The 17,309-nt window shown below is 40.0% G+C and overlaps 1 protein-coding gene across 2 annotated transcripts; it reads left to right on the forward strand.

The window, feature by feature from the left end:
* Nucleotides 1-75: 75 nt before the first annotated feature.
* On the forward strand, nt 76-17,273 carry LOC118275715 (ankycorbin). Of its 2 annotated transcripts, none has more exons than XM_035593779.2 (8): nt 76-613; nt 9,213-9,492; nt 12,148-12,281; nt 12,385-12,557; nt 12,834-13,099; nt 13,181-15,953; nt 16,089-16,483; nt 16,556-17,273. In XM_035593779.2, exons 2-8 carry the CDS (start codon nt 9,327-9,329, stop codon nt 16,855-16,857), a joined length of 4,209 nt encoding a protein of 1,402 aa, XP_035449672.2. In that variant the 5' UTR covers nt 76-613; nt 9,213-9,326; the 3' UTR covers nt 16,858-17,273. The 2 variants fall into 2 exon arrangements, with proteins under 2 accessions (XP_035449672.2, XP_035449671.2); XM_035593778.2 differs by lacking the exon at nt 76-613 and adding an exon at nt 7,244-7,678.
* Nucleotides 17,274-17,309: the final 36 nt, after the last annotated feature.

Genomic DNA, 17,309 nt, shown 5'->3' on the forward strand with positions numbered 1-17,309 from the left:
ACATTTACAATCATACGCTAATTTGAGCGGTTGTCACGCTAAATGTCATGTAGATGCGAAAATATTTTCTTATATCTTGCGTGTAGAACATGCATAGGTGGTATTAATATTATGCACACTCAACTGAAACATGTAGATGTTTTTATAAGTGCTATAAACTACTAGAATCAATATTCAGTTTGTTAATTAAGTAACAAATCCCCCAAAGTAAAGCATGGTAATATCCGAGCAACCTTGCACGGTATGGCACGAGGCCCGCCGCCGCGGATGGTATGGCAACGGGCGGGCGTCCCTCTTGTAGCCATGGCGACTCCGCCGTCAATGTGCCACACCATGTCTCTGTCATCGGCGTTTATTTACCAATTACCACAATGGACATCGACGTGGCTGTCTGCTCGCACGATTATCGACAACCCTCGCGATAAAATCGGTGCCCAAATAATACTCGAGCTCCAAATGACACTGTGTTCCATAGCCACGAGATCGCTGTAGCAGTGAGCGCTCGGAAGGTTAAGGTTGATTGACGGCTCGGTGGAAAGTTTGAAACATTTCCCAAGTGAAAAGTGCACCTTGCTAGAAAGCATACTTCGTAGGAACATGCAGCTGAAATGTGGTAAGTGTTATAATGCCCCAGTTATTAATGCGAAAGTGCATGCAAATCGTTACAAATGTACTTCTAGCTGAGTAACGTCAACTGTAAAGTTCTAGAATTTTTATTGTACGGTTAAAGAGAGTTGAAGCAATAAAGCTGGTTCTTAAGTAGTGTACGGTCAGTGGCGAGTGCGACGGCTGATCGTTTAATTTCCATATAATCGCAAGCGTAGCCGAGCATGCTCCTATCGCGATTGATCGCTGACCCATATTCCTGACGGCTGGCCACAGTGGCCACTGACCACCACAACACACCACTTACTCTGATTAACCGAGGAAAATGACCTTCGCCGATTTTTGTTGTGGCAGCCGCGCGGCATGTTGTTTCCTCTGAATCTTGATTTGGCAGGTTACCTACTTTGTTAGTCGAAGGAAATGGCGATAGGAAATATTATTTGTTAAGCCGTGACATGATTAATCTGAAAAACGAATACTAATGCTAGGCGTATTTATAGTTATTTAAATATTCTAAAGCTGCATTTACCTACCTACTTGTTCCAAGTAGACGTCAGTATATTCGTGTGAAACTAATGCTTACTCTAACACTATGTATACATGTACCATGTACGTATTGTACGTGTAATGCCTGGGAATACGGCTGCATGCCTAGGTTGCCACCTCGATATGACTTAAGAATGCAAACTTAAATGTTAAGTTAATAATTTACATAATTAATCGTTTGCGATTCAGTTTTAAATACTTAATTATACGTTTTCGTGAAAAATTGCATAAATTCTAGGTTTTGAAATATTTATGAGATTTTTATTAAAAGTAGGCATTTTAATCGGTATTAATGTAAAAGTACAATGCACTTAGCGACTGGTTAATTATTTTGGGATATGTCTCTCCTTAATTTATTTAGGACGTTGAGCGAGACTAAATGTTCCAATTTTACACAGTCAGGTTCAATAATGACTCGCCACTTTCGCTCAAGTGAAGGTGTTTTTCACAAACTCTTGAAAGTATTAAATGGTTTTATGAAACAACGACACTAATGGCCTGATGGCATGTTAGTGTAAATCGTAGGCGTGTACCATGATGTATTACCTGCTTGCTGCAGAGCCCTAACTACCCGCACGTAGTACTGACGCGTCAAGAGCTTGACACTGCGCACACGGAGCGAAAAGTAAATATCGTGAGGATAAACCAGGTCGACATACGGCCTACTTCCCTATATATCACACCCGTGTTCATATATTGAAAGAATTACGTATGTACTGATTTATTTGCTAACTTGTATTTGATAGACGAAATGCTTTGTTCGCGAGAATGCCAAAAGGTTGGCAAAAGCTCTTCCGCTGTGAATACGATGGAGTCGTATTCACAGCAGTGACAATTTCTGTGTCATCTTACGGTTTCATTTATTTGATTTTAACAATCATTATTCGCAATCACAAATCTTCCTTTTCGTTGATTTTAGGCTCAATAAGACCACTTTTTTAAATTTTGAACTGAACAAAAGAAGAAAACAATAATAATGTATGCATCTTCAAAATCTACTGATACATTGAACGTGATGTGGGTAGAATTGATTGTTAGTACTAAGCTGCCAACGCCCATTGAGCAAGCGTGGTGATTAATGCTCAAACCTCCGAATGAAAAGAGGCCTTTGGCCAGCAGTAGCCACTTATAGGCTGATACTCGTATGTGAAGTACCTACATAAATACCTCTGAGTTAGAACACAAACCGCAATAGAATACATACCTACCTATACGTAGAATTACAATCTGATAGAGCAACCTATTAATATCACATGTTTGCACAATATCTTTCCCGCGAAAATAATTTCCCCAGCGTACTGTTACTATCTACTTTCAGAGTCAGATGTACCTAATGACTGGAAAAACCTTCGTAGCCTGAGTTATCACTTGAAAATGATATTATTCATTGCTGGAAAGCACGTCACGACGTAAATAGGTTCATAGCTAGGCTAGGCCGAGCTTTAAATAAAATTGTAGGTACTGCTTAATTATACCGAGTCGCAATCGAAATATTTACAACATGAATGACCCTTTTCTGTTATTAGGGTCAGTGGGTCAACTGATCTGAGTAAAACTACGGAAAATCACGAGACTGATTTTAAATAAGTCCTTGAAGGGTTGCGTGAGAGAGTAGAAAGTAACTGCGTGTAATTTAAGCGTGAAGTAGCTGTGTTTCTGGTCGACCAAATACCTAATTCCTACATTTATGTTGCTTGTAAGGTAATGACGGTAAATTAATTATACGCACTACAAAGTACCAAAACAATTAGTTTTATGATAAAGCTTGAGGAATATTTGTGGTTAGATACACGTTTCCTGTTTGTAGCCAACTAATGAGTTTTGTAGCAATAATATTTACCAACTAATTGGGTTGTTAAATATAACTTAACTACTTCGCGATTAACGAACAAACAATAAGAAGATTACAATGCTCTTCACAAAGCACTTTATACAACAACGAAAAGTTTTAAGTTGGTATAACTTATAAGATTAAGTCCGAATAGTCGTAATTATTTGCTATTTTCCTTTTCCATTTAATTTACTTAGGTTTTTAGCCAGGTGCTTTTCATCTAATTACTTCTCCCGCCTTGGGTAAGGTGAGAGGGAGTGTCAGACTCTTACTGACTAAAAACCACCCCGTTCCTACTCCTGCTTTTCGATCCGGAGCCTTGGTAACCCGCTAGGCAGTCCGCAGCTCCGAATGGATTGCAAGAAATATTGTTTTTTAACTCTGAAGGGGTAACTTCGAAAGTCAAAAGGCGAGGACTTATGTCCTAATAGTAATTATAAAGTACACGGAATACCTGTTTATGCAGAAGTTGAATCGAGCACAATAATTGATGCCATGTTGGTATTATACCAGCATTCTGGTCGACGCGAGGCAATGCCGCGATGTGTCGGAACTGCTCATGTATTCAAGGCCTCAATGCAGAACTTGACAACATTATGCTTCAATGTCATAGGGGACCGTTATGTAGTTACTGTGTCAATATCAAGTAATCTAAGTTACTTGTCTTATCATATTTGTAATACCTAATTCGTTGCTATTGTTGTTTGTCTACTTTACCAGTTTAGTGGGTCATTAGCATAATGTGCAGTATATTTTTGATAAGTCTCCTACAATTCTTGAAGAAAATAATTATTTACTCATTTTTAAAGCACAGGCTAAGCACCTGTGTGTTAGCGAGGCTGATCACTTTACCGCCAGATACACAGTCCGTTAATTTGTCCTCTATTCAAAAAATTGTAACACGGATTTTTTATGTTAGTAAACTAAAATAAACTATTTGGGGTTTTACCTACCTATTCTATGGGACAACAGCATGAGAACATGAGAATGAGACTGGCTCAGCCTTGCCCTATGTCATGTCATCATGTGTGAGGATACGTTGTACTGATGAAATCCTTATTGTAATAATAATTGCTTCATTGGCCGAGTGCCGAGCAAGGGATCTCGGGTTTGATTCCAGTATCAGGAAAATAATCGCTGGGTTTTTTTTCGGTTTTTCGATAATTTCTTAGTGGTAGCGGGGAGTCTGGAAATGTAGCCAGATATGGCATTAAGCTCACCCCCAGTGACATGCGACTTTACCATAAATTGTGAAAAGTGTGTGTACAATTTTGTAAACAAAATTTTGTAAACAAAATTGTACACTGTACAGTGGTATTACGTGGCTGCGTACCCTTTCGAGGATAAAAGGCGTGACGATATTCATTTATTATTTTACTCCTATTAAAAATGCTTTGAATAAATAAGCCGTTTATCAAACTATCTAGTGTTATCTAGTGCTCCATCAAGTATTTATTGGAAAAAGTCATGTAAAATGCCAATAACATGGGACAGCGAGTTGATTACAGTAATTGAACAATTAATAGTTATTACATGATCGGTTGTCAGTTAATGAAGTAATTGGATGTTACATTAATTATGTCTACTTCTCTATTATAAACTCATGTCTACTATTATAAACGTCTGCATGTCTGCTTAGGTTTTATGAATGAAGTCTTTTACGTTTTTGAAGTCTTTTCATATCTATAGGTACTATACATTTGGACTACCCCGGTGGTCGAATGTTCGTATGAACAATTAATTTTTTTGATCGGTTGGGGTAATATGTTCATCCAATGACTTCTCCTACCTTGGTCGAGGCGATTATAAACGTCTCAGTCTCTTACTGACTATGAACCACCCCGTTCCTTTCCTGCGTTTCGAGTCCGGAGTGTTTGGTAAACCCGCTAGGTAGTCCGCAGCTCAATGTTCGTATGTGCGACTACAGAGCAAGGTGTTTGATTCACAGATTGGGTAAAAAATTGTAGGGGATTTTCGATTTTTTAAACGGTTTTATTTAGTTTGACTTGTGTGTTTCTTTGGGTAAAATTTGGCCAACTTCTTGACGTCTGATAGATCTGATATTTGGTTCACACTCTTAATCTTGATGACTATACAATATAAGCCCATTAAAACCGTTTAATATTTAACAATATTTCTATTTATTACTCGTTGAATACATAGTTACTCAAAAATAGCACAGAGTTCCGGAGAATCGTGCTCAGTACATGGTACTCCAAAAACAACTGCTGAAAAGTGGGTGTTACGGTACAGTACCTTCACCTTCGGAAATTAAAAAGGCCCGATATTATTATTGGTAAAATTCAATTTATAAGATATACAGAGAAGTAAAGTTCCTAGAAAAGTTTTATCAGAGGTGAATCACGCGCAAAATCATCAGTAAGTCGCTACCTACGTAAATTATGTTAGCATGATTAGAATCAGCGCGGGGCGTCGTGGCGTGCCAGCCTTACGTCACGCATCACCCACCGACACCTTACTACCTGCCTCCCACTCCTAGCAAAACTAATTAACTACCTTTGAGTAAAAGTAGGAGATGGCAAACCAAACCTTTCTTTTTTATTTATTTTTTGAGGGGGGAAAATCATCCAATGACTTCTCCTGCCTTGAGCGAGGCGAGAGGGAGTGTCAGACTCTTACTGACTAAAAACCACCCCGTTCCTACTCCTGCCTGTCGAGCCGGAGCCCCGGTAAACCCGCTAGGTAGTCCGCAGCTCAAAGTAATATTAGAACTTAAGACGGGATATTTACCATGTTTATTAATGCCTATGAGTTTCCGATATTTCGGCACTGTTGCAAGCGCCATGATCACGGATGAACTGATCAGTTCACGAGCAAGTTTGGTTAGTGTTAGTGACCATGTTAGTATAAAAACCTTAAAGTATTAACTGCCGAAAGAAAACTGTTGAAGGCAAAGCCTCCGCTAAGCATCGGTCACCAGTGTCCGACGTGGCGGTTAACGTGTTAGGTTATCTCGGGCAATCTTCTTTTGTTTTTCTTTCGACACTCTCGTAGCCGAAATTAATTGGCGTTGGCAAATTATTTTCTTAAAGGTAAGCGTCCACAGATCCGCATCGTACGCATCGCACGCATTCCGTATGACGTCATCAGTACGCATCGCACGCATTCCGTATGACGTCATCAGTACGCATCGCATGTAGGCATTGCCGATGATGCGGATCAGTGGACGCAGTTGTATGAGTTTCTAGACAAGACAAACTAAAATCCGTTGCGTGCGATGCGTATGATGCGGCCCTGTGGACGCTTACCTTTAAAATCCCGTTCTCATTGATTACAGTTTCAGTCACTACTCGGTTTACATTGGTCGTAGCATGATGTTAAAGTAGCCTATAGCGTGTTCTTACATAAATTAACTTACTCAAACACATCAATTCTGATCCAGTAGTACCGGAAATAAGCGCGATTACAAATGAAGACTGTGACAGTTTCAGTCTTCAAACTACGGAGAGTAAGTTCTTTAAAAGACTTTCTTAATGTAAAAACACAAATTAAAGTTTTCGACTTATGAATAATATTAATAAAATACTAAATACTGAAATGGTGACTTGAGTGGTACTACAATACTTAAGTATGGCTTTAGTAATTGTCTTGACTTTTGACATTCAACATGAGTACTACTTATAATGTGACCATACTAATGACATTAAGGACACGCAATATAAGTATGTGGTATACACTACGGTTCAAGGGCGATATGATTCAGATCTAGTACCTTATTCTGAAGGTTAATCTGAGGAAAATATTGCTGTAAATATTTGTAATTGTCGTAGGTTTGTTGGGTAAATATGCTGAAATACCATTAAATAATATCTAAGATTTAAGTTGGATAAGTCCGCCTTAAAATAACATGTATAAAAAGTATTAAGTTTATTTAATTGCTCCACTTATTTCAATGCAAGCAGTTTTGAAATGTTAGCATTTTTAAATCAAAGGCCAGGCCGGAAGACCAAGTGAATGTTTGAATAAAATATCATCGCGTGAGAACTTATTTGTTTCGTAGAAACTATCTTAGTCAGCTGGTTCAGTTAACAAGCATTTTTTTGACATCAATCCACCAAGTAGGTCCCTTTTACGACATCCCTAGATTTGGGCTAGCCTACTCTTTGCCGGAAAACTAAAATATTTATCGGAATAAACTGTTCCAATGTGTCAATAACATCCAATTGCCGACGGTTATAACCGCTATAAACCAAGTTACAGTCCGTCTAAGACCGTAGACTTGGATTACGGTGACCTGCTTTGAGCACGTTAATAGATTAGGTGTTGGGCGGGCGGCGGGCGTTGCGTGGCGCCCACCGCCCAGCGCCACCTCTGTCCGAGCGGGCAGCGGCGCGCGAGGGCCAGTCTGAGGCCCGCGCCCTCCGCGCCCGCTCGCGAGCCGCGACTCACACGGCCGCGCCACTGAACACATGGCGCGACTTCGCTAACACCTTTGTTATGGACAAGCGTGCCACCAGCGGCCGGGGAGAGCCCATCCCGAGCATCCTCAAGAAACCTAAGGGCCGCCACAAAGGAGACCTCCTGGATAAGAGTACAAAGATCAAGCGCGAGAAGGTGGAGGGCTCGAAGAAAGCCGGAGATGTGAGCGCTCCGCTGCAGCAGGGGTGCTCTCCGCTCATGTACGCCTGCCAGCAGGCAGACTACAAGGCAGTCGTCGATATACTCAATAAGGACGTGAGTTCGTCGACTGCACTCACTTTAGGGTCTAATTTGCAGCTTGAACCGATTCACACATCACTGATGTCTGGGCTGACGCTTACTGCTTTGTAGATGTTCCATTTTAGCTCCGAAAAAACGGATACATCATTTAAAACTTTATTTCAAAGTCATCAATTCTTGGTGAGAAACTGGCAAGTTATCGAACATTAAATGGAAAAGCGTACTTTCAATGTTTTATGAGTAGCACGCGATGTTCCTCGTCCGTCGATCACTTCACTTCTTGTCTGTAAACAACCCTCAACGCTCGCCCACTGCGCTACTCCAAATAGTTCCCCCAATGTTTTTATATGTAATAGTCGTCAAGACACCGTGCCGCCACACATTCATTATGTATGACGTGGATTAGGTTTATAATGGTTACCATGTCGATGTAACTTAATTGTCTCCAACACGATTTGTATTTAGCTGATAACATTTAAAAGCAATGAATGGTTTCTGTGTGATGGAAAGTCAACTAAGCATGAATTTTGTAAATGTTGACGTTGACAATAATAGAAAAGAATTATATTGCTTTGAAGGAAATGCACTAGCACGCGGTGAACGGGGGCGCGGGGCACTAGTCAATCAATAGGTTTAGAATTGACTGACACAATAGAAGGAGCCGTCCTCACATGCATGGCACGGGGCAGGCGCTAGGCGTGACGATTACAATCCGTTGTCTAGTAACACGACACGTGCCATAACCCGCTCAGCTCGCTAACGACCCACCTCCACCAGCCGTCATGTTCATTGAATGCCATCTATTCTTCGAAACTCCATAATAAGTCATCGTCTACAATGCCATGAATAGTCTGCAGTCTGTTTTTATTGATATTTACAATAGTTGCGGATTAAATGAACAATTTTTAAACATTGTTTTCTTGGACGGACGTGCCTTATGATGAATAGATAAATTAGTTGTTCGTTTATTTGCCATACATTGCAGTGTCGTAGAAGTAAAACTTACATCATTAGTTTTAATGAGTAATAAGCTTAAAAATGCACTTTAACATCAAATAAGAAAGTAGGTAATGTTGCATAAAGTTAAAGAGAATTTAAAAGATAGTTTGTAGTTATGATCGAATTCAGAAATACGAGATGCTAAATATTAGTGAAGCGTGTATCCAGCAATGAGAGAAAAAAGATAGATTGTTCAAAAACTGTAGACTTCAAAACAGGAAACAAGATTTATCGAACAAAAAGTACACAGCATCATCCGTTTATGTTTACGGTTTTCAGTTATAAATGGAGATATCGATAATCGATAACTAGTTATATCGATCTAGGTTCCATATCAAACCTCATCAAAACAAATTGTTATTACTAGACCATTACCAAGGTTTGCAGAGCACTGACCAGTCATAATCCACACCCCATCATAAGTCAATGCAAATTAGGACGGTCTGGGAGTTTGATCCTCAGTGCAATTATTTCAACCACACTTAGATGAAGAAATATTTTAATGTTCTTTTTATCTACATAAATTAAATTAACCTCATAATATCAATAGCCGGCATCAGTACGTGTTCGTGACCGCGGTCTGCGGTGTGCGCTGCACTACTGCGCGTCGAGTGGCGCGGGCGCGAGCCAGGCGGCGCGCGCGGCTTGCGCAGACCGCGTGCTGATGGCTGCGCCGGCCCTGGCAGATGCAAGAGACGCCGACGGTCTGACACCACTACACCTGGCCGTCGTACATGGCAACGTACCACTGGTGCAGACCCTTCTAGCAGCCGGCGCAGACGTGAACGCCAGAGATGATGAACACCATACCGTTGTTCATTGGGCGACAGGTAAATATTTTAAAGTAGAAGTTAAACTTTTAAGGTAGCCTCGTTTCACTGATTAGTCTCTAGTCTCAAGGACTTCACTGCGCGATTCAGGCTAATAAACTTGAAATTATATGAACCCTAAAAACTTCGAATAGACAAAAATATTTTTAAATTCCTAATAGACATGTCTTGGGAATTTCTTGTGGAAACTATATTTTTTTTATTTTTTTTTTTTTATGGGACTTGCCGGTAATCGAGCAGACGTATTACCTGATGGTAAGCAATCGCCGCCGCCCATGGACACTTGAAACACCAGAGGCTTTACAAGTGCGTTACCGGCTTTTTGGGAGTTAGGAATTTAAGGGTTGTTGTTCGGGAATGGGGATGGGGAAGATTGGGAAGGGGGAATTGGGCCTCCGGTAACCTCACTCACACAACGAAACACAACGCAAGCGTTGTTTCACGTCGGTTTTCTGTGAGGCCGTGGTATTACTCCGGTCGAGCCGGCCCATTCGTGCCGAAGCATGGCTCTCCCACACTTAAAAAATTTTATAAAGCAGAATCGTTAGTTCACCTCAGTGCAAGGGTGGTGCCTTCTGCGTCACTGAAATAGATGGATGGGTGTTAGGAGTGAATTGTTATCTAAGGGGTGTCACGGCGGTGCTCGCAGCGTTGCCTTGGTGGTTATCACCAGGGCGAGGCTCGCTGTGCGCGCTGCACGCGAGCCTATTAGTTACCCACCGCACTCGTGTCAATCATATGCCTTTTATGAAGTTATTTATCGCTGCTTCCATGCTGCCGTGTCACTGTTAAGGTTTATTAAATCACAAAAGTTTGCAACTGTGAGTATTTGTGAGGTTTCATTTTGATTCATTTTTTTATTAGTTGTCCCCAGCAGTAAAATTGAATGAGTTTTGGTAATCTTTTTGTTTACATCAATGTCCAATTCCGTGTCAATCTTCTACGTGACCTACGCGTTTAGACCTTCTACTTATGCCTCTTGTTCAATAGCAGGCTATTAGTGGTGTAGTTATCGGTGACCTCCAAGTTTGCGATAAAGAGGTTCTTTCGTGCGGTTGCGGTCAGCCTGAACATATTTTAGCTACATAATATCGAGTCGGCCACCCGAATCCCTCCACCGATGTCCTTGACAACACAGTAGCTATACAACGCCTACAGATCTTTATCAAAGGAAAATTATTGCATTTCGACTTGAAGTTTTTAGTTATGCTTGTATTAGGAATAATAATTGAAGGTAAAGCAAATTATGAGTGGACGATGCAGGAGAGTGGCGCAAGAAAAAATGTTGACCACATAGCTTTACTATATTTGATGAGTAAACATATAGAGAAAGGTCTCTTTTCTAGTTTAGATTCTCACAAAGAATCTGTATGATCGAGAATCCCCGAAAATGGTTTAAGGAATATAGGTACGTATAAACATATATAGATAAACTAGCAAACTCGGCGAACTCCGTTTCGCCACCAATGATTTTCCCTGTTTTCTTGCTTTTCTCTTGAATTTTTTCCTGAATTTTCTTTGCTATAAACCTCACGGAGCTCGAGACCTTTCCAACGAATGCAAAACCGTAGAAATCGGTTCGTGTGTTCTGGAGTTATAGCGTCAGGAAGGAAAACCCGACTTATTTTTATATAATAGAATATACGCCCGTCTTGAAAAACGAAGATATGCTAATGTCTCCAAGGTGAAAGTATGAGTGAAGAAGTAAGGTGTATTACAAATAGGGTTCCAGCGCAAGGTTGCATTATGCAGGAGATGATGGCGACATGCCACGTATCTTGGAGGCCACGTCGTGTTCCGTTCTGTGAGTTGTGTGACGACTTGACGAGTAGAAGCGGAACTCTGTCAGAATCTGCTGTTTCCTCACACATCCGTTCTTTGTAGGGAAATGAAGAGAACTTTAGACTTATTTATTTTTCAAGTCTTTGAAATCAGCTTGATATATTCAGTATTTCGGTTTAATAAGACAGAGTTTTAGGAGTAGGTATGTGAATATTTAGGTATTAGTAAAGTTAACGTAAAGGCTATCAAAATGAATGCGATAATTTTGTGGAGTTTACCAGAGTTTCAAAGTGATTTTATAATTTTCAGTCAGAACTACAATAACATAATACGACTCTACCATTACATATGGTCACCCATTTGATGTATGAAGGTTGCCGTTCCACAAACAATACTTAAGGCTAGCTAAACTACATTGTGTTGTCAAATTACAACGCTATTCCAATGCCGCATTGTTAAGCATAAGTAGTCACAGTGAGGATGGTGGTGGTAGGCTGGTCTACATTTTAGGGAGAAGTGGGGGTGTCCGGCCTGTTATTGAGCGGCCGGCAAGGTCGAACCCTTGAACTCTTGTGGACCGCAGTCCGATGTATCTAGGATTACGTTTTTCAAACAATTTCGTTCGCTGAAAGGTCGAGCCTTGCTGACTGACGCGTTAATGTTTTATGCAGGTCAAGTTGACGTGTAAGGCCGACGCGAGACGTCCGATACCGCGTTCTGATAAATTGTTATTATTCATTAATCTGTTATGTATTTATAATTAATGTAGACTGCGTGTTATATCACGTGACAATATACGATGTCGATATTTTATATGCTTAGATATAACGACAAAATACAGAAATCAAAAGCCTTGTATGGCGTAATTCACAGTGTGTGGTGAGGTTGGGGCACTACGAGCGGTTTTAGCATCCGGCGCAGACGCAGCCACGCCAGACCAACATGGCGGATATCCTCTGCACTACGCCGCACAAATGTGTGGTGCTCCAGCCGCTACAGATCATCAAGTAATTAACTTTGTTCATTATTGGATATCAGGATAAGTATTTAAGTAATGACTTTATAGATAGTAGATGAAGCATAACCTACATACATCTGATCTATCTACAGACCAGAGGAGCAGCTCTGGAAGTTTTACGAGCACTGGTAAAAGAGGGCGGGGCAAGTGTAGACGTGAGAGATGCTGATGGCCGGACTCCACTCCTGTGGGCAGCATCAGCAGGGTCCGCGGCTGCAGTATTGGCGTTACACCAGGCTGGAGCTAAAGTCGACGATGCTGACAGGTACCAAGCGATTGTCTACTTTACATATAGAAATATTATTCGGCATGTCTTCTCAGAGTAGTCGGATAGGAAATGCTGGCCTCATCTAGCTATTTGAAATATTGACGTGTAAAAGTGTTATTTATAACCTACTTACAGAAATAAATATCATTTATTTAAGTGAATAGTAACAAACTACCAAACAACAAAAGCGTCAGCTAGATGAGCAAAGGTACAGATTAATAAGCCCATTTGAATGTTTTGCGATGTTTGTAACATTATAATGCTAATTTCCAGAGATGGGTTGACTGCTCTACACTGTGCTGCTGCCAGAGGACATACTGAAGCTTTAGAAACGTTAGTAGGTTTATGTGGAGCACGAGTGGACGTAGCTGATTCGCATGGCTGTACTCCACTACACTATGCAGCTGCATTAGGTCACGCTGATGCAACATCAGCTCTTTTACAACATGGCGCCGATTCACATCGACAGGACAGAAGAGGTCGAAGCCCTGCTCATACAGCAGCAGCTAAAGGACAAATAGAAACAGTGCGGATACTTGGTAAGCATACGTTGATAGTAATATAAAATGAATATTATTTAAAATAGACCTGTCCCAAATTTGTAATTTGATTATTTCCAGGTGCCAGAGGTGCCAACTTATGGCTCCGAAACTCTAAAGGCGACCTGCCTTTACATGAAGCAGTTGCATCTGGAAGACGAGAATTAGTGAAATGGCTTCTAGACGGTCGCCCATCTCAAGTAAACGCTACTAATCATGAAGGTCGAACTCCATTACATATAGCAGCCGCTACGGACAATGCTGACCTGTGCCGCCTACTGCTAGATCGCGGTGCTGAAGTCAATTTAATAGCGAGATCTTCAAAAAACGAGCCTCTTACTCCCTTAGATTGCGCAACAAGCCGAGGTCATCGATCTACGGCTAAATATCTTCAGATGCATGGCGGAATACCTGCTTCAAAATTAGCTAATACAGATATTATCATAGATGGAGCTCCAATTACTGCATTGCCCACTAGAAGAGTCACAAGTACAAAAATAGATGTACATGATAGGATCAGAATAGAAAAGAGAGAAGTTGTTGAACTGTCTAGTCCCATTCAAGAAAGGCGAAAGATTCAAGATAGAGACAGTAGTGATTCTAATGAATCTTCAGCAGATAATAGAAGAAGAACGACAAGGAAAAAAGCTGAATCTCATAAACATAAAAATAATAATCACAAAGAACGTCGAAAAAGACTCATGCATACACAAAAGAGTTTTAGTGACGGATATGATACTGAATTTGAAGCTTTTGAAAGGGAAAATTCCCGTGATCGTAATCATAAAAGTTCGAAGAAAAACAGATCAAAAAGTGAACCATCAAGGCGACATAAGCGTAGTGCAAAACACCATCACCAACGTTATAGGTCTCGTTCTGACAGTTCTTCAGACTCTGAGAGTTATTCAGAAAAGAGGAAAAGCAGACGACGCAGGCGAAGTAAAAAAAAATCTAGTTCATTCTCAGAAAGCAGTAGTTCAGAATCCAGTGAAAGGCGCAGTACTAAACGCAAAGGGAAAAAAACGTCAATTCATATAGAGAATGATGACGAAAAACAAAGTGTGAATATAATAAAGTATAAAACCACTGACAGTTTACAGGGTAAGGAAAAAAACGATAATTTAATCTCAGGTTCAGAAAATAAAACAGAAGGTATGAAATCTGAAACAGAAAAGGACGAAAACAAAATAGTTAAGGCAGGCCATAGTGAAACTGAAACAGATACGTTATCAGTTAAAACAAATATGATAATCACTGAAGCTCAAATCCATATGGAACGGCAGTCTAGTCAAATAGGGAATTCCGAATTAAATGTAACGGTTGATTCTTCAAATAACGTATCAATTGAATCTACAAATTTATCAGTGACACACAAAGATTTAACGGAAGAAACTAAGGCAGAAAGTGAAAAACAAGAGATCCAAAACGATGATAAAGAAGTTCCCAAAGCAGATTTAACTGATGTTCCAAGTAATGAAACCCAAAAAGAATCATCACAAACTGATATTTCAGCGACTGATAAACAAGATACACAAACCGGAGATAATCAGGCGCCGGCAAATGCATCAACAGAAGAGAAAGATGACCAAAACAAAGTTTCAGGTGAACTAGATAAAAGTCAGGCTAGTAAATCACAAACTGAAGAAGAACAAATTGCCAAATCTGATGCAAAACTAACAGAAAGTTCTGAAAATTTAAAATCACCTAATCAGATTAGTAAAGATCCTAGTCAAGTCTCAGACAACGAACTCAAACAATCTCCAATTCCTTCAGAATTAACGAGAAGAAAGTCGTTTCAGGTTTTATCCGGCCCAGATGAAATTGGATCACCCAGTCAAAACGCATCAGGAGAATTAAAAACTAGCTATGATGCTCCCAGTATAGAACAAACTGAAACCCAGGAGAAAACTAGTTCTCCAGCTGTATCATTTTCCAATAAAGATATAATAATAGATAGCAAAGAATCTAAAGTTAAAACTGACCATTTAATGGGAGAATCCGTTGACCATAGCTTAGATCCTGAAACCGATAAACAAATTCAAGATAGCATTTTACAAAAGGATAGTAGTGACAGCAACGTGATAAGTTCAGAAGAAAGAAGAAAAGAATTTCAAACTTCTACTACAGGAAGCAGTACTGAGAATGCTCCAAGTAATGATAAAGGGTTAGTGTCCGTACTTGATGATAACATCCCTACGAGTGACCGTGCAGTTCAGCAAGTTATCTTAGAAAACTTATCAGAAGAATATGATGTAGATTTGTCTTTGCATCCGACAACACCAACAAGGATACGAAAGACTTCCAAAGAAAGCCAAGGCAGCAGTCGAAAGAGTAGCATATACGAAACAGAGAGTTACAAAGTACTGTCGGATATTGCTAGTGCCCCAGATGCTACGCCTGGCATTCTCAAAAAAACAGCTTCAAAAGTAGATGAACCTTCCTTGGAAGACGGAGAAATATTTGAAGGAGGAAGCATTTCAAAAGATGGTTATATAGGTCGAGTACCAAGTGTCAGCGACAACGAATTATACAGTCATAGTGAGGCAAACGGCCGAAGAAAACGTTTTCGCAAAAAAGGAAGAACGAAAAGTCGTACAACGATTAGATCTAAAAGTGAAAATTCTGAGAGAGGGTATGAATCTAGTGGTTTAATGGATTCTGGTTTTGAACCAAGCCCCAGAGCTATCCAGCGCCGAATTACAAGTCCTCGTCTCGCAGCTTATTACAAACAAAGAAATGCCAGCGGAAGGTATTCAGGAAAGTCTGACAGTCGGATCCCAGTTCGAAAACCAGGAGACAAAAATGCCGTTGATATGAAGTCTGTCACTCAGAGAATCCAGACAAATATGAGACGGTAAGTTGAAATCATCCAACAGAGATCGTCTTTGGACAAATCTGGATGGTACTTCTTTGAACTATTCTAATGTATAATAGGATACAATAATGTTATCTAATCTTTATTATCTAATTACCTACTCTATATTTACAGGTATTATTGCGAAAGAAAACTCTTTCAACATTTGTTAGAGTTAAAACGACTTCAAATCAGAACCAGCAAAGCAAATGAAGCGGTCCTAGTCAAGAGAGCTATCGACGAATATAATAAATCAAGCCTAGCTAACGTAGGTCTAGGCCCATACAATACTCCAGACTATTCATTCAGCAGTTTCGAGAAGTTCCTTTATGAAAGTTTGAGAAAATTACAAAAGAGCGGAAAGAAACATTTGGACAAGTTACCAGAGAAGCCAATTGACTTTGACTATGGAGAAAGTGAACTATATAAAATGAGTGCTATTCCCGATAACCCTTGTCTTTGTACCAGCAAGACCCACAGATGTTTCCACGCAGTGCATGCTTATACTGGCATACCGTGTTCGGCGTATAGTAAGTATCGTTACCAAGGTTTAATAACAAAATAAATCGTTACTGACTTATATCACTTCATTTTTATTCCAGTTCCTTACAAGTGGAATCATCACACAATGCCGAAACCCGCAACAGCTGGAGGCAGTTCAAAGTCGAAAGGCTTTCTTCCGAAAATTAATTCTAAGCCCCCGTCAGGCACTGCCAAGGCGCACGTCACGCTGGAAGTGTCCCACGGGACTGAGAAGCAGTTGATAGCGTTACCAGCAGAGAAATTGGATAAGAATAAACGATATTACGTCACGTTCACGGTGAAGGGCTCTGAACCAACGTCTGACAACGACAACTCTTCCCCAAGTGCGACTATGAACACCAAGAGTGTGAGGACAGGATGATTGTGATAATAGTTTACTTTTGACGACAAGCCTGTACTAATCACTGCCAGGATCGAAAAAATATGTAGTGACAGCTAGATAATACGAGACCAGAAAATGCGCTGCACCTACAAATAGTGATTAGACTGAACGAAGCCGTCCATTTCGACAAATAAAAGGAATAATTATTTATTTTTTATAATTCTAAATGAAAGCGTTTAATAAAAGATGAAGATATACATATATCTGGCAGAGTATCTATAGAAACTAAGTAAATGTTGTGTAGTCTTCCTGTTAAAGCGTTATAATGCACATATACTAAAATAAGAAAATATATCATTAAAACGCTGATTGTTTTCTGCACAAAATATTTTGTCATGATACTCAAATCTTATTTAATTATAATTAGTGAGAAATATAATTGATTTTGTGGACAAGCTTTGTTTATTTTACGTATCTAATGTTGGCCCACG

Source organism: Spodoptera frugiperda, chromosome 8 (assembly GCF_023101765.2).
Source record: "Spodoptera frugiperda isolate SF20-4 chromosome 8, AGI-APGP_CSIRO_Sfru_2.0, whole genome shotgun sequence".
NCBI lineage: Eukaryota > Metazoa > Arthropoda > Insecta > Lepidoptera > Noctuidae > Spodoptera > Spodoptera frugiperda.